The sequence below is a fragment of the Podarcis raffonei genome, chromosome 6 (assembly GCF_027172205.1).
Source record: "Podarcis raffonei isolate rPodRaf1 chromosome 6, rPodRaf1.pri, whole genome shotgun sequence".
Classification (NCBI taxonomy): domain Eukaryota; kingdom Metazoa; phylum Chordata; class Lepidosauria; order Squamata; family Lacertidae; genus Podarcis; species Podarcis raffonei.
In genome coordinates, this window is record NC_070607.1 from 56,498,763 (window position 1) to 56,522,259 (window position 23,497).

The 23,497-nt window shown below is 41.4% G+C and overlaps 2 protein-coding genes across 2 annotated transcripts; both read right to left on the reverse strand.

The window, feature by feature from the left end:
* Positions 1-795: 795 nt before the first annotated feature.
* LOC128416054 (gastricsin-like) lies at positions 796-7,466 on the reverse strand. The gene is made up of 9 exons (XM_053393122.1): positions 7,339-7,466; positions 6,718-6,868; positions 5,778-5,895; positions 5,080-5,198; positions 4,181-4,380; positions 3,360-3,482; positions 1,723-1,870; positions 1,403-1,501; positions 796-1,202 (listed from the first exon to the last, which is right to left on the reverse strand). Exons 1-9 carry the CDS (start codon positions 7,392-7,394, stop codon positions 1,050-1,052), a joined length of 1,167 nt encoding a protein of 388 aa, XP_053249097.1. The 5' UTR covers positions 7,395-7,466; the 3' UTR covers positions 796-1,049.
* Positions 7,467-14,304: 6,838 nt separating this feature from the next.
* On the reverse strand, positions 14,305-20,535 carry LOC128416057 (pepsin B-like). Its single transcript, XM_053393125.1, has 9 exons — positions 20,430-20,535; positions 19,958-20,111; positions 19,102-19,219; positions 17,794-17,912; positions 17,210-17,406; positions 16,651-16,773; positions 15,787-15,931; positions 15,477-15,575; positions 14,305-14,650 (listed from the first exon to the last, which is right to left on the reverse strand). The coding sequence occupies exons 1-9, from the start codon at positions 20,483-20,485 to the stop codon at positions 14,498-14,500; spliced, it is 1,164 nt and encodes a 387-aa protein (XP_053249100.1). The 5' UTR covers positions 20,486-20,535; the 3' UTR covers positions 14,305-14,497.
* Positions 20,536-23,497: the final 2,962 nt, after the last annotated feature.

A 23,497-nucleotide genomic window follows, 5' to 3' on the forward strand; every position in this document is an offset into this window, starting at 1 on the left:
TGGTGGGAAAATGCCCTAGGTAGTAATATCATTGTGAATTGATAAATTGTAATGTCTCACTAGCATGGTGGCATTACACCTGAGCCTGTTTATTTATGAGGCAGTGCCAGGGGGCTTTGTCAATGGGTCCCTGGCCTTCTGCCACTTCTCCTCCCACTCTTGGTTAGAAAACTGCATTATGTTCTCTTGCTTCAGAAACACGTGTGAACTGCACAGAAGTAAGGCAGGGTAGAGTGTACAAGGATTGCACACTATTTCAAATCCCGAGAGAGGTTTTGTGCATGAATAAGGAACAGTTTGGCTCAGGGAAAGAAGTCAATATAACAGGTCAGGTGTGTTTGTTTGTTTGTTTGTGTGTGTGTACGTTCATGCTTGGGTCCTGTGTATGGGTAATCTGAATGCATACTGGTCGGTAAGAATCTCCTGCTGTGTACCTGACTTCTTTTTGGGAAGCACTGTGGTCTTGTCTCTCAAGAGCATCTATTTACCTATGGAGGTGGTGTGGGTGGATGGATGGCTCTGTCTTTGGTGGGGTGGACTGGATGGCCTTGAGCAATCCCCTGTGTCATTTATCTGTGGAGCCAAGAGCAATGCTGCCATAACAAGAGCAACATTTGGCATTGCTCCTTTCCAAAACATTAACAGTGAGCTGAGGCTGCCAGCGTCATTTAAAGGAGCTACCATTATTTAGCCTAAGATTTATTTCAGGTATACAGATTCCAGCTAAGAGCACTCTTCTTTAATGTCCTCTGTAAATAGCAGAACAGTAGCTGAGCAGACTTGAGCACAAATATCTCAGGTTTGACCATTTATTATCCAATCTGCCACAAACATCATTATAACAGCAGCCAGTGATTCAAGAAAGAAAAAAACCCAGGGCCCCAGAGTGCAGATAGTTCAAGGAGAATGGTCCAAGACAAGCTTAAAGGGAAAGAAAGAAATTGTAACGGAGATAAGGGCAAGCATTTAAACTACCCCTTTTATCTCAGTAAGAATCTTAAAAGAAAGGCATTGTAATAGATACAACTCAGGTGTAATAGCAAAGAAGCTTAGGCAGCAGCTGCAAAGCCAATCCTGTTGTTGCCCATGTCATAGACGGAATAGTACTTCCTGAGGAAGACATCTCCCAGGATCCAGAGAGGCTGTCCGTTTTGGGAAGGCAGATAGGTGGGCTCAATCCCAACTGTGCAGTAGCCATTGTTCTGTAAAGCAATAAATAGAAAGGGGAAAGTGAGTAGGATCCATAAAGATGCTAGCCCAGTTATTATAAAGACAGATGGCACTCAAGAGAAAGCCCTATCTTTCTTCTCCTGTCCCGAACCTTAAGTTCTAATTCTTTCTATTGGTTCTTATGCTAAAAGAAAACAAATGAGTTAATGATGTCCAGATCTTTAAAACTTACATTGAGGATGTAGGCACTGGGGGACAGAGGGAAGGAAACCCCATTGATGTTGAAGGAGATGGTGGGCAAATTCTGAACATTGCTGCAAGCAACCGCATACTGTGAAGGAAGAATGCAATGACTGGTTAATCTCCTATAGGAGGACAGCTGCATGGAACTGAGATGTCGTCATTCCGTAGGCATCAATTACTTCTATAATGGCAGGATTCTTGGTGACTTTGAGGCCATCCACACAAACTGCGCATATGCCAGCTATATCCCACATCACCCTGCATCCTGTGTTACCCTTCCAGCTCTTCAAAATATGTAATTTCACCTACCTCTCCGTACTGATTTTGCTGAGCACCCACAGCCTGCGCAAAACTCGCTATGTACTGCTGAGGAACGGTGAGGAGGGATGTCCCAGTGTCCACAATAGCTTGGCAACCTTGGCTGCACCATCCAGTAGCTCTTCCCCCAATAGAAAACCTAAGAACAGGGAACACATTGAAAATCCCACCATACCTCTCATGTGCAGTCTTGCCTATATCCTCTGCAAAAAAATGTATGAAGTCCTTGCTGGCTGCTAAATTTCTTTAAAAAGATTTATTACTGTGAAGCTCATGCCTCCCTTTCACTGCCTTCTGTTCTGATGTGGGAGGACCAGGAGGTGCCATGTGCTTCTCTATGCACCAAAAAGAGTGGATTGATTCCTTGCTGATACTGATACAAACCTCATGCTGACTCTTAACAAGCCAGTCTTACCTGCAGTCTTCCTAGTTTGTTATTTGTGTATCATAGCTTTCCTATAGATTAGTACTCAGTCAATGCATAACTATACCATAACATGGTGTGGATTGTCCTGAAATCTAATATGATGGAAGTTGCATAACAATGTTTTACTAGGGGCTGTACACCTGCTCACTTCACTTATCAACCTCACCTACATTCACCCAGCCTCCACCAACCACCTTTGCCAAAGCCATCCACTGCTTCCCTTTCCACTTCATGGTGCCAACCAGCCACCTTTTCCCTTCCTATGCTGCTCATTTTGCCACTCTTCATGAGGATCAGCCATGGCAACAGCAGATTCCAAGGCCAACCTGAAGCAGGATGGTGGGCAGTAACAGTGTCAGCTGGTCTAGGGATCTGGATGCTGGCAGGCAGAGAAGACAGAACAGCTGAGGGGCTGCCCTGGCCTGTTTAGGCTGTCCCTCCATGGCTTGCCTGGGCTGCCCATCCACTGCCTCTCATGATTCTGCAGTTCACAGCACCACCTGCAGCTGAGGGAATTGCAGCGTCATGATAACACTTAGGTTATTATAATATGGTAAGATATCTTAAATCCTTGTGAGCTGCCCTCTTGATATAGAAGGGGAGGATATAAGTTATAAATATAAATTCCCACCCAGTGCTATATGCCGTTCACCACCTTGGCCCTATTAATCCTCCAATCAACACCTCCATGAGATAAAGAAACCATGGAGTATGGGCTCAGGCTCAGTTCCTAGCCTAAGTTTAAACAGTAAGCTTGTGGCATGCAAAACATCTAGCATGCAGTCCAATTTTACATATTCAAGAAATAATCTTCCCTAGGGACATCAGTGTACTTTAGATTGTAGCTATGTGTAGCCAGTTCATGCAGAACCCAAAGAGGAAATGCTGACTACACAGATGACATCATAATACATAGCTGTAGACTCATGAGCAAAGCCACATCTGACTTCAATTTTAATCCACTGGAGTTTGAATATTATTGGACATAAAGTGACAGTGCAATCCTTTACTTTGGTGAAATCTCTATGATGCTTTGAGAAACAATGTATAAGTTTCAGTTTATATCTGCATTCCTTGTAGAAGAGTCTGGCTCAAATCCGAGAAGGTGTCGCCATGAGTTCAAAAGCACAGCACTATACAGATATTTATGGGAATTCTCCAATGCTCTTGGATTTTATTTTTTTTCACAATTTCAACTCACTCTTGAATTCCAATCTGCCAATAAAGTTCTTGGGTGACTGGAGCCCAATAGATCTCTCCAGAGTACAGTCGAGTGTCTACACCTCCAAAGACAACCTCACCGCCATACTGAGAGCTTGGTTGGCTACAAACAAAAAGAAAGGAGTAGGCATTCTTAATTTGTACTGGAATGTTTAAAGCAAAGAACATTGTGTAAAGGGGTGGCCCTCATTTGGGTTGTATAAATGCAAAATTCCCTTCAAGGAAAATTAAGGATCTGAGTTATATACGCAGTGAGAGTACAGTACTGTACATATTAATTTCTTGTGCATTGTTGGGTTTTTTAAATGGCTGACTATATACAACATTTTATGCAAAATTACACCCCAAAATACATATATGTGTGAGAGTCAAGTCCCATGCAATATGTTGTTTCTGCCCTATAATTTTATAAGTATTAATATATATGTATTTTTCTACAACCATGTACATTGTTGTACATATGATTTTTTTGCTGGTTACTTTAAGAAACCTGGAGTGATCGATGCATAATATTAACATGTATAAACATGCATATAACATTTGAGAAGTGTTTGCATTTATAGCAGAAGCACACAGGGAGTGAGAAGGAAGTTAGAAAAATTATGTGTGGAGAAGCTTAATACTGAGATTTTCAGAAAATTCCATCTCTTCATGATTAACTGAAATCTCATCTATTTCTGTGGCAGTAAAGCATGATTAATTTATTCTAGATCCACCCCATTTATATTTATGCTATGATGTATGAAAAGCAAAGGAGTGTGGGATATTAAAGCTAAAGGGAAAATGGCTTCTCTTTCTTACGAGCTCAGATAGAAGCTGAAGATTGGCTGTGAAAGCAAGTTTTGCTGCAACATCCCCTCTAAGGCCGTGGTAGCACCCCCAACTGCAAGAGAAGGATACGCCATCCCCAGGATGCCATCAAACTGGGCATAAACGAAGTTGGAGCCAGGTTCATTTTCACTCAGGCCGAATTCTTGCTTAGTGACAACAATGTTCTGGAGCTAAAGGAGACAAAGAGAAAGTGTCACCGTAAAATTAATAGATAGGATAGGAATGAAAAGAATTATAAATTGTCAAAAGAAGGTGTCCACCATCTTAGTGCCCTGCTTTTGAGCTTCTAGAACAGAGGTAGCCAACATGGTGCCCTTCAGATATTGTTGGACCACAATTCCCATCATCCCTGAATCATCCCTTAGCTTATGATTGTCAGGAGTGCATGCAGGAGCCAGGCCCTGTGACCAGTAGGGCTTCGCAGGACTGGGGCCTTCCTAAGTTTGTTCTGGAGAGGCAAGGCATGGCCGCACAAGTGAGGCCACTTGGTAACTTGCTGCACCTGGTGGCAAGAGCCGGGAAGGGATATAAGGTCGGCATTTCCCTTCGGCTCTTTGCCACAGCAACACGTTCCCTGCCTTGCTGCGTTTGGCTTCTTGCTTCCTGATCCTCGGACCCTTGACTTTGTGACTCCTTGCTCCTCAACCCTCAGACCCTTGACTTTGTTCCTGCTCCCACCCTGCCATCTTGCCCCTGGTCCCGACGTCCTCAGCCGGGACTTCAATCACCCGTAGACCGGACCGTGACAATGACAATGATGGCTAAGAGGGATGGTTCTCCACCCCTGCATTAGCAGATTCACTCGACGGTGATTCATTGGCAGCATTGGACTAGTTCACCCTCCCCCCAAAAGACCAAGTGACACTTACTCTCATGGTGTCAAAGCCAAAAAATCCATCAAGGTTACCGCTACCATACTGCAGGGAGAAGGTCTGTCCATTGGTGGAGTAGGTGGAGGACTGGCTGGGATTGAATCTTGAATGACCGGCTATGGGGAGAAATATAATAAAAGGCTGAACGCTTCCTTAGGATATACCCTAAATGTTGCACAGCATCAGCAGAAGTAGTACAGTTAGAAAAGCTTTTGCTTGGCATCATGGATAACAGAAATTCAGTTTCTTGGCAGCGAGGCTCTGTTGAAGCTCTGTCTGTATTCCATCACACCACAGCTGGCTTAGCTGTAGCTATGAATAAAGCTGGATGCAGATGGCCCTGTGGTCTAAACCGGCTTGCCGATCAGAAGGTTGGCGGTTGTTCGGTCCTTGCTCCTGCCAACCTAGCAGTTCGAAAGCACATCAAAGTGCAAGTAGATAAATAGGTACCACTCCGGTGGGAAGGTAAACGGTGTTTCTGTGCGCTGCTCTGGTTTGCCAGAAGCAGCTTAGTCATGCTGGCCACATGACCTGGAAGCTGTCTGCGGACAAACGCCAGCTCCTCGGCCTATAGAGCGAGATAAGCACCACAACTCTAGAGCCATCCGTGACTGGACCTAATGGTCAGGGGTACCTTTACCTTTACCTTTTATGAATAAAGCTAGCTTTTGAACAGTTGGGGATTGGTGACTTACTGCATGCCTGGCTGTTGCAGTAGACCGAAGGCACCCACAAGTTTGAAGAGCCAGTGTCAAACAGCACCAGGAAATTTTGAGGTGGTGTTCCAATGCTGATTTCTCCATAGTATGAAGCCTGGGGATAAAATATTTCACAATGTGAATTCCATAAGAATTCTGGCATGAACTTAGCTCTGTGATTTGCATGGAATGAGTGATTCTGTGAATTTTCAAAGCTCCCAACCTGATCAATTTCCCAAGGCTTAGGATTTCTCAAAAGACACACACACATTGGCATTACACATTGGGATGTTGTGATCACTCAAATAGGGGGGTTTGAATGCCCTCATACAGGACTGAGGAAAGAAAGACACTGCTCATAGCCTACTACATGCAGGGTGAATGGAGTCTCAGATAGCCTCACCACCACCTCAGCCATTTCCCCCTTCTCTAAAGGATTGAGCTTTTGACCATGGATGGAAGAAGATAATCAGCAACAGCAGCAACCAGTGGTTTCTCCATCATGCAGTGGGGATTCTTCCCAGCAGAAATTGTGCAAATAGCATCTTTTCTATGCTTAGGTAGTTCTCCAGCCTTATATCATTGTGGAATCTCATGCTGCTGGGTCTCCACAGGGCCCACTGTCAACTCTTCTGCTGCTGCCTTCTTCCCCTGGTCCAAAGGTAAGTTACACACACTGGGGTAGGGGGAGGCAGTGGTGCACATTTTGAGTGCTTATAAGTCTTTTGTGAGCACTCAGGCCCAGCACTCACAAAAAGGCTTGAACTGTTATGAGGGTTGAGCCTAGAAATACTCATGCATCCTTAAACAGAATGCTACATTCCATGTGGTTTCTCAGCCTAATAGCATTCTGCTGTAGTGATGAAAAATATAGGCTTGTTAAAGAGAACATCAAAGATACAAAGACAAGTTAACTCAGAAAGGACGGGAGACTCACATCCATGTACGCCATTGGTTCATAAGCAACATTGTACTCATTGAAGATGTACTTTTTGGCCGGGTCAAGTTTGTGGTTCTTCAGGTAATCTTCCAGCACACCCTTCTCCTTCATCACCTCTCGGATAGACTTGCCCTTCTTCAGAAGGACACTATATGGAATTAAAAAGCAGAGCATAAATATATAATTAATAGAGCGAGACTTGCCATTCAATGACCCCACACAACTTGGATGACAAAGAACCATCACCATATTTGTTCCTGTTGCTGCACTGAGACTGCCTCTTGCCCACTTGTTGTTTTTCTACGGCCCTTGATGGTAGGACGCACATTCAACAAACTGAAGAAATTAGGTTTACACTGAATATGTGAGTATTATTGCATGAAACACCATTTATACATGGTCCTTACCACGTGGAGAAAAATATTCTCACATCTTCACTCATCCCTGTATACTCAGCTAATTCTCTGTGCTATATAATTTTACCTTACTCCTGACTTACACCATGAAAGTTCAAAAATTCTAATGCTACCTGATTAGCAAGTGAACAATTTTTGCATCTTATTGGTCTCTGTGCTGTTCTGTTTAATATATAGTATTTAACTGAGTAAGAACACTCACTTGACTAGTCCATCTGACAGCTGGAAGCAAGCCAGAACCAGGAGCACCCACTTCATGATGCTTGGTTTCTCCCACGACAACACCTGATGAGCTTAGTAGACCTCAGAAGAAAGTGGTCTGAAGTCTCACTTTTCAGCCCTTGCTTTTATACCACGGATGAGCCCCCCCAACCAAAAAAATGAAAACACCTTATTGGCTTGCATTGCCATTCCTTGTAGCCTAGTACCCAACCACTATCAACACAATCAAGTATGCTAAGAAATGTTTTTTTATCCTTTCATTGACTTTCCATTAAAAGTAATAATTGTGTATATAAAGCAATTAAGATTAGATAAGAAACAATACATGTGCTGATACAGCAAGAGAAAAATTGGGGTTATCAAGAATGAGAAAGGAACAATCACTGTTCTTCACCCCATTTGACTTCATCTCAATCCCATTGTTTCTTCTAAAAATCAAGGGATTCAATGTTTGTGCATGTGGGGGTATACATGTATACTTGCATATAACGATGATAGATTAGATAGATAGATGATAGACAGATAGACAGACAGACAGATCCACTGCAATATTTAACAGTTCACCAAATGGGTTATGTCTGCCACAGATTTTTCATAATATTCCTGTTTCCTAGTAACAATTAAAATAATAAATATTTGAATGATTAATCAATGTAGGGATTTATCCAGCCTGACTTTTGAGATCAAGGATTCTAGAAAAAAAAATATTCATGATTCAGTTCCTCTTCTGGACTGGTAACTGATTAAAGGCCAGGAAATGTTGCATTCAAATAAATAAATAAACCTTCTCCACAAATGAAGGAAGTAAGAAGTAGGGTCCACCAAGGACTTACACTGAGGCTGATGCTATTCAATGTCTTCATAAATGATCTGGAGTCAAGGGTGAATTGTGGGGTAGCCAAGCTTGTGGATAAACCCAAGTATTCACAATGCTGACATTCTAAGCAAGCTATGGGGAGCTTCAGAAGGATATTCTAAAAAAGACTCAATGCACAACAAATGAGATTCAGTATAAAGTGGGACAACTCATCTATGTGAAAAAAAATTACAGCTCTCTCTCTCTCTCTCTATATATATATATATAAAGAGGAGCAAGAGGGGACATGATAGAGGTGTATAAGATTTTGTGTGGTGTAGAGGAAGTAGACAGAGTGATGTTTGTTTCTTCCATTTTCCTAATACTAGAACCCTAGGCCCCCCAATGAAGCTCAATGTTGGAAGATTCAGGATGGACCAAAGAAAGTACTGTATTTTTTGCTCTATAACACGCACCCGACCATAACACGCACGTAGTTTTTAGAGGAGGAAAATCTGTAGGCATGCCACCCGTAGGCATTCCCTCTATAACACGCACAGACATTTCCCCTTACTTTGTAGGAAGAAAAAAGTGAGTGTTATGGTGCAAAAAATACGGTACTTCACAAAGTGATCCCATAAGAATTAGTGATTCCACCAACCAGGATGGCTTTAAAAGAGAATTAGGCAAATTCATAAAATATAAGGCTATCAAATGACTGTGCTCTACCTTTAATGTCAGAGGCGTTATAATAATAATAAATACTAATAAACTTTTATTGTCACTACACCATCTGTGAGCAGTGAAATTAAATGAGCCCCCCCCCCCCCCATATACTCAGTTATGCTGCTGTCTATCAGTTGCTGGCCATTGCAAGTAGGGACAGCCCTGTGCACACAGGCCCTGCTTACAGGCTGCTCACTGGCTGTACTAGATGGGCCTTTGGTTTGACCCAGCATGGCTCTTTCCATGTTCTTTTAATTCTGTTGTCCTTTCTTCCCACTGATGGAACCATACAGTGCAGGAATCACTGCTAAAGACCTTAATGGACATTAGATTAACAGGCACCATTTATACCGCTCTATCGTATCAGCATGGGAAACTATCCTTATCAATCCCAAAGCCAACACAGGGTAAAGTGACATAAAATTTGTCCATCAGAGTGAGCAATGAAAGCTATCGGTTATCAGCTGAATAAACAGCTGAAAGGGCTCATTGTGGCTTTTCAAAGAAGTAAAGTGGACTCTTAAGGGCAAATGAAGAGAAAAACCCTCCAATTCAGTGGAGTTTTTACCAAGTAGTCAGTCCAAAGCATTGAGACTACACGTCTTTGGGCACAGGAATGAGGCAATGTTTCACTTGTGTATTTTCTGTTCAGTTTCCTTCAAGGTCATCCACTGGCTCCACAGTTGGGGAGGGAGTGAAAAAAAAACAAAGATACTGAATGAGTATTCAGTATGCTTGTTTATTTCACTCCCTCCCCAACTGTGGAGCCAGTGGACTGTGCTAGTTTTAAATGTGGGAAGCCAAGGTTCAAACCCTTGTGTATAATGGCAATCACTTTGTGCTTTGGACAAGTCACCCATGCAGTGAATATTAATTTGCCTCAATTTCCCAGACTTCTGCATCTTAGTATCTTAGTCCATGTCCTCCAATGATAAACATGTGCCACTTGTTCTAGGCATCTCCTCCAGGAAAGCCCATTTTTTAGTCATATAGCTGTACTTAATTGATAAACACATTTAAAAAGAAAGAAAGAAAGCATCATTTGTTGTTGTTTAGTCATTTAGTCTTTGTGACCCCCTGGACCAGAGCACGCCAGGCACTCCTGTCTTCCACTGCCTCCCACAGTTTGGTCAAACTCATGCTGGTAGCTTCGAGAACACTGTCCAACTATCTCGTTCTCTATCGTCCCCTTCTCCTTGTGCCCTCCATCTTTCCTAACATCAGGGCCTTTTCCAGGGAGTCTTCTCTTCTCATGAGGTGGCCAAAGTATTGGAGCCTCAGCTTCACGATCTGTCCTTCCAGTGAGCACTCAGGGCTGATTTCCTTCAGAATGGATAGGTTTGATCTTCTTGCAGTCCATGGGATTCTCAAGAGTCTCCTCCAGCATGTAAAGGATCATTTACATTTACACAAAGTGATCTGTGCAGGAAAGGCCCATTCTGTTTCGCCACCGGAGGTGGAACAGAAATTGTTTCCACCTCACCACTTCTACTGCTGCTGCACCTTGGCTCTCAACAAACTTGGCAGGAGCTGGAGCGCTTCTCCAAGCATTCCCAGTCAGCTTCTCCCTTGCGGGCAGGGAGAACGAACAGCAATGCCACACACCAAAATGCTTCTCTCTTGACAATGGCAGAAGTGTTGGGGTGGGCAAAGTGCCACCTCTTGCACTTCCATCACCTGAGGTGGGCACTTCATCCCACCTCATGGATGTGCCAGCTCTGCTGTATCATCTTCAATCTCCTTCTGCAATTCCTTTTCATATAATTTTTTTCCATTTGTTTATAGAAGTTGTTTACGAGATCATTCCTCTGTAGACTGAGTTCACCACATTCATATCAACTTACTGGCCTAGTAACTTGTTACCTTTGTAAGTCCTTTATCTGCACAAGACTTTGAATTGCAAGTATAACAATCAAGTTAATGGAATTTCTGTTGAAGATTGTTGTAGCCTTTCTGCTTTATGCTGATGTTTGTTATTTGAATGTTCAGAAAACCAGGGAATAAAAATATTTGTTGGTTCTTCTGTATTTTTTTTAAAGACTGTCATAATCTGTGCAAACATAGCAAATTAGGATAATGGTTTAGGTCTATAAAGTTTTTAAAATCCTCCTTAGCCTAGGATGAGGATTGGTTGAAAAAAAATATTCTGATGAACATCTGAATGCAATAAGAAACAATTTAGCAGTGATGTCCCTGGAGAAAGATGCATACATCATGTGTCCCATAGCTTACTGGCTGTAACCAGGTTTTTATTAAGAATCACTCTTCTACTTCACTTTGTAGATCCCGCAGTAGCTTCCAGAGAATAAGAAATGGCCACATGTTGCTCAGCTTGACATCAAAAAAGCCCTTCCCCATTTTACCATTTGTGCCAATTGTAAAGCAATATAATAGTAGAAGAGATTTGGCACTGCTGCTCCCCCACTTTTTGGTTTTCCTTATAATGTTTGAATTTCTTAAATAGTGCCTTTTCCCATGCCAGATAAAGCCTTAAAAAATAATTCTGCCATATTCTCAATTGTTCTTCCATGATGTAAGCTTGGAGTGTTTGAAACAAACACAGAAAATGTGGTGTATCATTTGGGCTGGGTGCTCTACCTCTCCTTCAGATCTGAACCAGTGAAGGCAGTGAATGTCCTTTGTGAGTGTCTGGAGGTGGTTGGAGGATGGATGGCGGCTAACAGATTGAGGTTGAATCCTGACAAGACAGAAGTACTCTTTTGGGGGGACAGGGGGCGAGCAGGTGTGGGGGACTCCCTGGTCCTGAATGTGGTAACCAGATGTGCAGCCTGGGAGTCATTTTGGACTCACAGCTGGGCAGCTGTCTACCAGCTCCATCTGGTATGCAGGTTGAGACCCTACCTGCCCGCAGACTGTCTCACCAGAGTTGTGCAGGCTCTGGTTATCTCCCACTTGGACTGCTACGTAGGGCTACCTTTGAAGGTGACTAATCCAGAATGCGGCAGCTAGACTGGTGACTGGGAGTGGCCGCCAAGACCACATGACAGTCTAGGGTTACCACATGTCCGGATTTTTCCAGACATGTTCAAGAACGTTGCAAAGATGGTTTGATACAACTGTGAAAACTGAATAGAAATATTTAATCCTAAGTATTTCAGTGAGGAGGTGACCCATTTAAAGGGAAATAATTTCTGCAGGTATTCCACATTTTTGAAAACTTAATTAGACAAAATGACAATGTGGAAGGAATCACCATTGGACAAGAGCCGAGCAAGATAGGATTAATTGCCGATGACCTCCTATTTGTGGCAGATCCACCTCTTTTAATACCATGATGCTGCAGGAGTTTGAACCCTCTGGTTTGGCTGCAGGATTTAAAATAAACTTTGCCAGACCAAACTATATTTAAAGGCTTCACAGAAAACTGCAGACTTGTAATTCCTCAGCACATTAATTGAATCTAGTACCTCTGAGCAGGTAATTTCCTTTTCAATGAATTGCGCATGTTCCCCCATTAAGACCTCACATATATATACATACAAGTTCACAAGTGCACATACTTTATCAGGTGCTGGGCTTTCTGAGGTCTATAACTCCAAATATAAACTGGCAGTCACAGGCATCCCAGTTTCTGTGATATATGTGTTTCCTGTATTCTCATGTTCCGATACCAGTTTTCTGAGCAAATTTGCTGGCCAAAAGCTTACTTGCCTTCCACCCACCTTGTTTAGTTTCAAAAGCCTTGTTCTTTACCTTGTTTGTCTTAAAGGGCTCTAACTTACTCCATTCTCTCAATTTCTTGAAAACCTTTTTGCCACTGTGAGCCTTATGACTGAGCTCTTGTGTATTAATTGATTGCAATAATTTATTTATTCCCCTGTTTTTTCTGATGCTTGGCATATGATAGCTGTACATATACTCCTCAGTACTAAAGCATATACAGTGGTACCTCAGGTTAAGTACTTAATTCGTTCTGGAGGTCCGTTCTTAACCTGAAACTGTTCTTAACCTGAAGCACCACTTTAGCTAATAGGGCCTCCTGCTGTCGCTGCACTACCGGAGCCCGATTTCTGTTCCTATCCTGAAGCAAAGTTCTTAACCTGAAGCACTATTTCTGGGTTAGCGGAGTGTATAACCTGAAGCGTATGTAACCCGAGGTTCCACTGTACAGCTTCAGGTGTTATCACCATCACCATGCTTGCATATTTCCACACCCACACATGAGCTGAGTAGTGCTTTCAAGTATTAGCTGATTACTTCCAATGCTCAGCATTGGAACTTGTGCAATTGGAAGCACAGATAGCAGTGGTTTAGTATATGCATGCCCTCTCAATTACTTCTACACAAAAGGGGACCGGATGGTAGCTGGGAGGTAAGTAGAAACCAAGAAAGCCTCATGACAATCCATTGGGAGAAGTATCAGTGCATCAAAAATATCCTAACAAAAACACACCATGGACTTAGGTCTCGGAGTATGTCATCTTTATTAATGATTCTTTTCTGCATTGTGTCAGAAAATAATAGCCTAATATGAAATAGAATTTCCTTAACAGGTTTCTTCTTTTTTAATAGGTAGATAAATACATGTCTTCTTGGGTCAGACCAAAGGTACGTCTAGTATAGCATACTATCATCTGTAACGGGGCCATGAGTGGGGGCATGATGAAGATATTCATCTCCTGTTTGTCCCCCAAATCTGGCAATCAGTGAAATAATGTTTCTGAAAAGAGAAGCTCCATTTAAGCTATCATTGCTAATAACCATTGGCAGATTATCCTTCATTAATATGTCTGTTCCTCTTTAAAATCCATCTAGGGCTAACGGCTATCAACACTTTTGTGATACTGAATTCTAAAAGTCAATTGCACATTGTGTGCAGAAGTGCTTCTGTTTGGCTGTCCTCAACTTACTGCCAATCAATTTCATTGAATTATATCAATTTCTGGTATTTTGAGATAATAATTAGTAACTCTCTTGACACTGCTCATTATATCATGCCTTCTTTTAGGCTTTTATTTTTCTAGGCTAAATTTATTAGATGATTACCATTATCGACGCTGGCAGTCCTAAAAAGATGAAACATCATGACTGCCAAAGTAATGAAATTTTGGACTATCAATGTGTTTATGTAGATTTATGACACATGTTGTACTTGTTTTTTATGTTTCTCTTGGTAACCTGCAAAATTTTAAAGCTGATATTTTATTGCTGAAGTTGGTTTTACACCTTGGGAGAAATTGATCCCATCCAGTTTTCCAAAACTGGAATCAATGCCATAGAGGGTACAAATTTGAGTTCCTCAAATTTCATTATAGACTCCTAGTTCATGATTCAGAACTCATGATTTTAAGACCTGAGGAGTTACTGAAGAGACAAGACATAGAAAAAAGGAACAACCTAGATTGTTTCCTAAAATGAACCTCAGATACCCACACATACAGTATTGAAACAGACAGCTAGAAATTTGGCATATTGGTATTTATTTCTCCATAGCAATGGATCTCAAGAGAATTGATAGTATAAAAGCAGTAGCAGATGAATTGTGGAAAGGTAAGAATACTGCAATTTCCTTTACAAACAATGTAGAATGATTCTGTTGAATTCCCAAAGAGTAGCACTATTGATCCAGAAAAGAATTGGGCTTTTTTTTCTTTATCTAGGCTGAAGGTGCAAAGCCCACCCTGTTGTTGGCCATATCAAAGACAGAATAATACTCCTTAAGGAAGACATCACCCAAGATCCACAGTGGCTCCCCAGTTGGAGAAGGCAAGTACGTAGCCTCAATCTCAATTGTACAATATCCATTATTCTGTGGAACAAAAGAAAACAAGTTAACCCTGTGCTGGGGAAATAAATAAGACGGCATTTCAAGGAAGTCTGGAATAAGGACTTGTTTGCAAAGACACACTAGAGATCCACATTTTATATGCTCCAGTATGTCTCTGACCATCTACATGTCCAGATTCAGGGCTGGCCACAATGCAGACAGGGCCAATAGTGAGGCCAGCCCAGTGAGCATCATCTCCACTCTGGGAGAAGTGACAAAATGGAGGGATTCTTTTTCACTATTTTATAGGTGCTAGTACTGCTCATACTCTTGCTTTTGGCAATTACAGTCCGAGCAAACATATCTTTAGGAACAATCTGCAACTATAAATCTAGAAAAGAATTCTAACATCAATGATAGATCCATGTCAGGTCCATTATCTCAAAAAATAAAATTAAAATGACCCCACAAAAAGGGTTAGGAGAAAAAAATATAAGGCACCATTACAACAGTTTTCCTGAGTAAATAAAATGCCACCCCTTAGTATAAAAAACCAGACTCGTAATCTGTTTTTAAAACAGAAATCAGGTAATTATAAGGTTTAATGACAGAATACGATAATGATGTAATAATAATAATAATAATAATAATTTTATTATTTATAATTGCCTCTTTCAGCAGGTCTGGGAAAGCTCCCTCACAGAGGGAAGCATTCACCACCCCACAGAGCCCATTGCCCAGCCCTTCCCAGCTCCCTTTAATAAGCCAGGGTGGGCAAGGATCAAGGAGACAGGTATTATAAACATAGCATGGTTCAAAATGCATACTGTTCTGGGGAATTATTTTTAGCAATATGGTATATACGTACATTGGTGACATAGGCAGATGGAGGCAGTGGAAACTGGGATCCGTTGATGATAAAGGTGATGGTGGGCATGTTCTGGACATAGTTGCAGTTCACCACAAACTGAAAATGAACAAATAAAGAGGGAAGGTTAACTATTTGAGTAGGCTAGGTTGGTTGAGTCATGTCCCCTGTAGAAAACAGGCTAAAACAAGCAAAATGTTTTCCTTTCTTTTTGGTGCATATAGCAAAGTTATATGAGCACATTGTGTTTCCTGCAAGCAGCTCACTGTCTCCTGAGGTGTGTCTTTCTGTAATTACCTCATCTACTCACCTCACCATTGTATTCTTGACCACCTACAGCTTGCAAGAAATTCCCCATGTACTGTTGGGGGACAGCAAGTAGAAATGTTCCAGTGTCCACGATTGCCTGGCAGCCTTGGCTGCACCAGCCAGTAGCCTGGCTGCCAATAGCAAACCTGCAGAGGAAAGAAATGATATTAAGGCCCCAAATGGGTTCTCAGAGACTCACCTCTGTAGCTATGCATTGTACATTGAGACAAAACGCGCCACCTCCTTCCACATATATTATACAGAAAATTCACTGGTTGAGATTCAGTTCTCCCCACCTACACTTCCTCCCGTTCACAGAGTTTCCCCATAGGATTCATCTTGTCATATATTAATTGGAGTAGATTATGCACTGATCCATCCAATCCATTTTCATGCTAAGATATTAACCCTATTGCTTCTCTTGAGGCTGGCACAAAAGAGTGATCGTTGGCTACGACAGAGTTGTTAATGCCCTTTCTGGATTTTACACGCATTCAAGTATGTGCACGCAATAAAGATGCAGACATTATATGTCTTCCTCAAAACAACATTTTAGTTCCAGAAAATCTATATTTTCTCAGTAGTCATACTGCAAAATATTGTTACTTTTTTGGATTTTTATTTTTAGGTAAATGCTATACCCAGCTGGAATATCCATTGATGCAATCGTTTCATTCCAGTCCCGAGCCCACAAGACACATATTCTAAAGCAGTAAGCAGGAGGAATAAAAGTACCCCACTCTGCAGAAAGGCGGCCACTCCATAGAGCAGGCAAAGCCTTTTTTGTCATCTGGAAAAGGAACATGTTTAAAGCAGGAAAGCACAGCTAGGTATAGATAAAATGGAAATTATGTGTGCCACTTACTCCTGAATACCAATCTGCCAGTAATATTCACGGGTGACAGGCGTCCAGGTAATTTGTCCAGAGTACAACCGATTGTCTACACCTCCCAAAACCATTTCCCCTCCATACTGAGCAGTTGGTTGGCTGATAAAACAAAAATGGTTTAAAACAGACAAGGATTAGTTCTAACTACCTATAAATTTGATGGTGCTCTATAAGTCCACAGGTAAATAAGCCTAGAGAAGATTAGAGAAAGCATAAATGGAGAGTAATAAACAGTTGGCAGGTCAAAGGGGGAAAGAACACATCGGGCACAGATTGTCCCACATTAAGGATCAGAATCTTACTCCACTGGTGAAAATCCATCCTTTCATCACTCCAGTGATGGTAATAAAAGGGAAGGTTGATTAAGAAGGGTCACAGAGTTAACAGAAAGCTTAATTTGCATCAATTGCTCGTACACTCATTCTCAACTGTCTTTTGTTACTGTAAGGATGGAACCATTTAGGAGTACTTTATTTATCCTAGATTGCCGGTCTTGCACATGCCCCTGACAAAAATATCAGCTTTTGGATCTTACCGGGAGAAATAGAAGCTGAAGATGGGTTCAGAAAGCTGCCCTTGTCTTAGCATCTGCTGCATAATGGTGGGACCTGCTACCGCTAAGCCGGGATAACCCATGCCTAAAATCCCATCAAAACTGGCATAGTAGAAAGGACTGGAAGGCTCATTTTGACTCAAGCCAAACTCCTGGTTTTGAACGACAATATTCTGGACCTGGGGAGAAGGAATCAATGGGGTTCACTTGCAACGTAAATCGTGGTAACTGACAGGCAATACTCATCAGTTTAGGAATAATTCTACACAGAGAGACAATGAGACCCAGTGGAGTGGATTCTTCAGAATGTGGTCTGGTGTCAGTCTCAGCAAAACTGGATCTCAGTGAGTACCACCAGTCACTGCTGTGGCTTAGGAACTTAGTTTTTTGCACTTGTTAAATCCAGATTTCGATGCTGAGCTCAGAACAGGATGCTTTCTTAAACTGCAAAGGACTCCTGGCATTGTTAACTGGATTCCCAGAATTATTAGCTTTACCTTAGTTTGAATATTCCCAGAATGTGGCACACTTAAGGATGAGTGACTCACAGTGCAAAGTTCACTTACCTGCACTGTATCATAGCCTAGCATGACAGTTAAGCTACCACTCCCATAGGATAGGGTATATGTCTGTCCATTGTTGGAGTAAGTGGAAGATGCACTGGGGTTGAACCTATGGTGGTTCCCTAGAATAAAAAAGAAACACAGAGTACAAATCTATCTCTATGAGGCAGTGAAAGCTGCCCATTAGCATGCAGTGTTCATTCTCCTCAAGATTCAGTTTACAACAGGTCTGACTTTGCTACAGACCCAGCCTGCCACCTACGAACTCTTATATGCACACATAGTGAAGAGGCTAAAAAGGAGGCAACAGGAAAGGGGCACTTCTCACAAAAATATACAAGCATTGTGACTGCATTTACCTCAGAAGGTCCCCATTGTTGGTCAAAAGAAGGGCCTGCACCATTTTAACATGGTTTGAGGACAGCTTCATAATGTATCTTCATCGTAAGAACATTTGTACATAAAAATGTATGATATGAGTGAAAATAATATACTAAAATGCATTATATAAGAACATAAGAAGAGCTGCTGGATCATGGTAATGGCCCATCTAAGTCAGAATTCTGTTGTCATGATGATCAATCAGATGCCTATTGGAAGCCAGTAAGCAGGATCTGAGTGCAAACAGTTTTCTCTTCTCACCTGTGATTCCCAGCAGCCACTATTCTGAGTCATGCTGACTCTGACAGAGAAGGTAGAAAATAACTGTTGTGGCTAGTATACATTAGGGGAAATTGCTTGCAGAAAATGTGTATATTAGACAAAATGGCATACAAAAATGTGTATATTGGGAGAAATGTGACTAAAATATATGTGCATTTCTGTGAGGACTTTTTAAAAGAAGATTTGCAAACCAATGCAGTAATATGACAAATTGAACATAAGACTGGACAAAATGAAAAGCTGAAACTGACAGATTTGTCCATCTTGATTAATGCAATATGCTATTGCTTTCATAAGATCTGCTTGCATTGACTATTCCTCCTGCACTTCTTAGCTGAGTAGCACCATAGTATCTGGCCATCACAACACCATTTGCTGTTTCTAACCCATACCGTGCACACACAATGCTCTAGTATTATATCTCATGATATGTTGAGAAAAAATAAAGAATTTGTACTCAGAGAAAGACGGGTTTGTGCCCAGAATCAGGGGAGGGAGGAGAATCTTAGGGTTGTCAGTCAATATATTATTATGATATTCCAAGTTTGAAAGCTGCAAATAAGGTTTGCAGTAAGATTATTTCTAAACAAAATGAAGTGCTTTCTTGAAGACAAACAGCCACTTTCAGCAACTGTGTAGAGTACTCACCACAGGCTGCAGTATTACAATACACAGAAGGTACCCAGAGATTGGAAGAACCTGTGTCCATGAGAACCAGGAAGTTCTGGGGTGGAGTTCCAATACTGATCTCTCCAAAGTAGAAAGACTGCCAAGGGAGAAAACTTGAGTAAGGTGGAATAAAGACATTTCACCACACCTTTTAATGCTTTTATCATTTCAACGCCTTGCTAGTACTTTGCTACCAATGATCTCAAAGGGACTATTTAGATCATGAAGACTTCAGTTTAGCAATGCATCCCACAAAGAAGGTAAACTACACTACACTCCAGGAGCATACAGCAAAGCAAACAGGAGGGTTATGCAAGATGCTAGAATTATAATCCCTAATCCTCTTCTCTAACTACCAACATCCAGAGAAGAGATATATGCATCTTTGCTTGCCATGTTCATCCCAACAAAGGCAGTTGCATTTTCATGTTTTGTATCTTCAGTAGAGGAAAGTTATGTAGTGAAAACATCCACCTTCAAGTCCTTTTGGGATCTGTTACCCAGGCTCATAATCCTTAGTGTATCTCATGGAATGCTCAGCAGACAAGTCAGCAAGCACAGAAGATACCATGAAGCCATAACCCCCAAAATTAAAAGTAGAAGCTGAAATAATTTACTGGACAAACATCTGTGTCTTGCTGTCATAAAACAGAGAGCCCAATTCATACCTCTGAGCACATACGGTTGAGTGTTCAGTTCATTCTTATTGTAGGGGGAATGGGTTGTTTGATAGCATTATCAACTGCTGAGCTCAATGTGCAAGTTCATGTATTTTCTCTACCACTCTGAGAGGGAGGAGGGGAAAGGTACAGATTCATATTGATCCAATACTCACATTCAAGTTGTTGGTTATTGGTTCATAAGCAATGTTGTATTCATTCCAGTGGTATTTCAATGCAGGATCAGCATGGTGTTTCTTCAGAAATTCCTCCAGCACTCCTTTCTCCTTCATGTTCTCCCGAATGGATTTCCCTTTCTTCAGAATGACTCTGCATAAAACACAAAGATCTCAAGAGACCAGAAGCAACATGGGTGGCCTTTCTGTCCTTCTGCTATGCACTCTTTCTTCACCTGCTTTCCTATTCTTTGTTATTGGGAGCTACCAATAGCCCATTGTGCTTCTTTATTATTCATCCATTCATTCAATAAAAGCAAGGGAGTGTGAGAGACATAAACTCTCAAAGCCTGAGAAGCGAAGGTTTAATTTTGCTATGGAACATCATAAGAACACTGGCTGAAAATGTATGACTTGATTTAATTTCCAGTCATATATTCAGCTCATTTGTTGCTATTGTTGAGACACTCACCTCTCCAGGCCCTCTGACAGGTGGAGAAAAGCCAATACCAGGATCAGCCACTTCATGGTGCTCAGTGTCTTGACCAATGCAATCTTCTAGAGAATCCACAAATCCTTTCCACAATTACAGCTGCTTTGTCCCTACTTTTATACTCAGAGCAACTGTCCTCTACTGGCTTATCTGTTTACTCTAGATTTCCAATATCATTATGTACACTCAATATCTACACTTTCTGTTTTCTTATGAATGATAGGGAATCAAATTCTTTTGTTTAAAAGGTTTTAAAAAGCAATTTGTGCTTTTGATTGTAAAAAGATTTAGTTATAAGAACTGGATCTGGAGCAAAGCTGTGCTATTGGGACAAATAAAAAAAAATGGTGATAAGATATCTACAAGATATCTAAAGAAATATAATCAGTTTCCTTTAAAAGTTAGTCATATTCTTTTCAGAAATTATAAAGGCCAAGTTAATAATCACAGTTATTCTGACAAGTGCTTACATAATGCTGGATAGGCTCAATATTGATTTAATTGATGCCAACCAATATCAAGAGTAACTCCAGGTTTCTCTTCACTAAGGTATTGGCCCATGCTCGACCATATAAAGTTATACTACCACTACTATCAATGAGGTTTTTGAATCAAAACTCTGATCACATAGTATTTAGCTCCCACCAGCTAGAAGTTGCATGCATATCATTTTTTGTAAAGTTTTTTATTATTTCATTTTATAATGCATATAAAATGGAGGTAACAATTACAACATGATTTCCTCCATTATAGCTCTTATTCCAGGGTGAGTGGTACCAAGTGCCCAGTGTAAGATTTTGGACTGTTTCCCACTGAGTTGCAATTACAGTTTGTGCTGCTAAGTTCATATATAAGATCCATTCTTTTGACAATATATGTACATTGGTATCGTCACAAATATTGATGCACATTTTGCCAAATGATCATAATGATCTTGCTTCATCCCATGTGCAGTTTGGTGTATAATGTATGTACGGTAGCTTTCCTTTTCTTTTTTTAAAGGATATGCTTGGCAGGAGTCACACAAAACTGATCAGGAGGACTTTAAACTGAATCCTGCACAGCAGAGCAATTAAATGCTAGAAAATGGTATAAAATCATGTACAGGTAACAGGAGTGTGAGTTAAGCCAGAGTGGGTAACCACTAATACATAAGGGGGGGGCAGTAAGGGAGTGTTTGGGGAGTGTAATCCATGGTTTTTGGTGGCTCTGTACCAGGACTGAGGAGCATATTCCCCCTCAGCAGGCAAGATCTGTTTCTGCCTTACCCCTTGTATGTCATATTTTGCAGGAGGGTGGCATCACTCATCTGTTGTCACAAGGATTTCAGGTAATGAGCCTCTTTGAAGACGTGTTCACAATGCACCTCCAGAGAGATTTGCTCCAGGATCAAGAAGGTGTTTGTCCTCAAACATCTTTTAAGACAGGATTTGCGCTGAAACCATTTTAGCAGCAGTTGCAATGCAAGCCCCTTCATGAGATATTTAAGGCACAATTGCAACCCACTCAATGGTGAGCAAGGAAACTGGAGACCACTAAACAAACTAGGGTGGCTGCATGGGGAGCTTTCTGGCGAACACGTTTAAAAGAGACATGAATGGGAATTGGAAGGATCTAAGGATCTGTCCTGCCTGCTTCTGGCTTAATGTTCTAGAGGAGGCCAGGTCGATAGGACTAAGGGCACATCTCAAAGAGCAGGGTCCTGGCAAGGCAGGTCTGGTAGTCCAGTCAATTATGGTAGGTACTGCCAGATCCCAATCAGGGTAGCAGGGGGCAAGGCAGGGTCAAAAGGCAGCTTGTCAGCACCCTGGAGAGCTCATAACAATCTTTGCTTGCTTGGACTGATCTGTAATCACTGACTCCTACAGCATGGCTGTGCAGTGGTATGAATTGGACAGGTGTTCCCCAGGCTGGAGGACTCTGTTGAAGCCCCATCATATGGCCTGAGTGGTCTGTAAGGAAGAGGTGATGGTGCTCCAGGTGATACTGCCACTCTCTCTAAGTCTGCCTCTCTGCTGAATGTGACAGCCAAAGAGCATGATAGAGTTTTAGGAGATCACAAGCTAAATATGAGCCAGCAATACAAAGCAGCAGCTAAAAAGTCGAATGTTGTTAGTCTAGGCTAAACCATCTAAAATGCAACCTAGAATTACATTTGCCTTTTCAGCTGCCACATCACACTGCTGACTGAAACATGTCCATAGGAGCACAACAAAAGTGGTTAGGGTCCTGGAAATCTTGTCCTGTGATGAAAGGTTGATGGAATTGGTGTGTTTAGCCCTAAAAAGAGATGATTAAGAGGTATTGTGGCAGTCATCTTCCAATACTTTCTGTGTTCTTCCATAGAGGATGGAGCAAATACATTTACTTTCTGTTGCCAACAAGGATAGAATCTGGACCAATGAGTTCATACTGCAAGAACAATTATTTACACGAAACATTAGGAAGAGCTTCCTAATGATGCAAACTGTTCAAAGGCTGCCTTGCAATATGGCGGATTCTTCTTCATTAGAGGTTTGTAAGCAGAGGCCGGATGGTCACCTGTCAGGAATGATGGATTGATAATGCTTTATCACTCGTGTTTCTCAGTGACCTCAGCTAGACTACATAGCTGGAAAAAATCAAAGGGCATAAATGCTGCTTGTCCTTTAAAAAATGCAGTGGTCTGCAATTTGCTTAACAGGTTTCTTTTTATTGTTATTATTAACAGATGCATATGAACGGTCTTCTTGGATCAGACCAAAGATCCATGTAGGCCACCATTTTGCCATCTATCAGGTGCCCCTGATTAGCTCATAACTAGGGTACAATGAAGAGAACCATCTATTGTTTGCCCCAAGTATCTGGTATTATGTCTCATAACCATTTTAGCTATTGATAGACTATCTATAATTGGTTCAGTCATTCGAATTATATTTTTATTGTTAACATTTTTCACATATACATGTACATACACATATACATATGTACACACCGACAAAAGAAAGACACAAGGTGATGGCTTTCAGTCAACACAGCTTGTGAACATATCACATGACAAAATCTTT

Bases quoted from the DNA above. Each gene is read 5' to 3' on its own strand.
- LOC128416054 (XM_053393122.1), bottom strand. From the start codon at position 7,394: ATGAAGTGGGTGCTCCTGGTTCTGGCTTGCTTCCAGCTGTCAGATGGA. The intron at 1,502-1,722 runs GTAGGTGAAATT...CTTCCTTCACAG, and splicing joins AGCAAAATCAGTACGGAGAG to TATGCGGTTGCTTGCAGCAA. The intron at 1,203-1,402 runs GTAAGTTTTAAA...ATTGCTTTACAG, and splicing joins CCAGTGCCTACATCCTCAAT to AACAATGGCTACTGCACAGT.
- LOC128416057 (XM_053393125.1), bottom strand. From the start codon at position 20,485: ATGAAGTGGCTGATCCTGGTATTGGCTTTTCTCCACCTGTCAGAGGGC. The intron at 17,913-19,101 runs GTGAGTACTCTA...TTTTTATTCTAG, and splicing joins TTGTAATACTGCAGCCTGTG to GGAACCACCATAGGTTCAAC. The intron at 15,576-15,786 runs GTGAGTAGATGA...GTTCATTTTCAG, and splicing joins GTCAAGAATACAATGGTGAG to TTTGTGGTGAACTGCAACTA.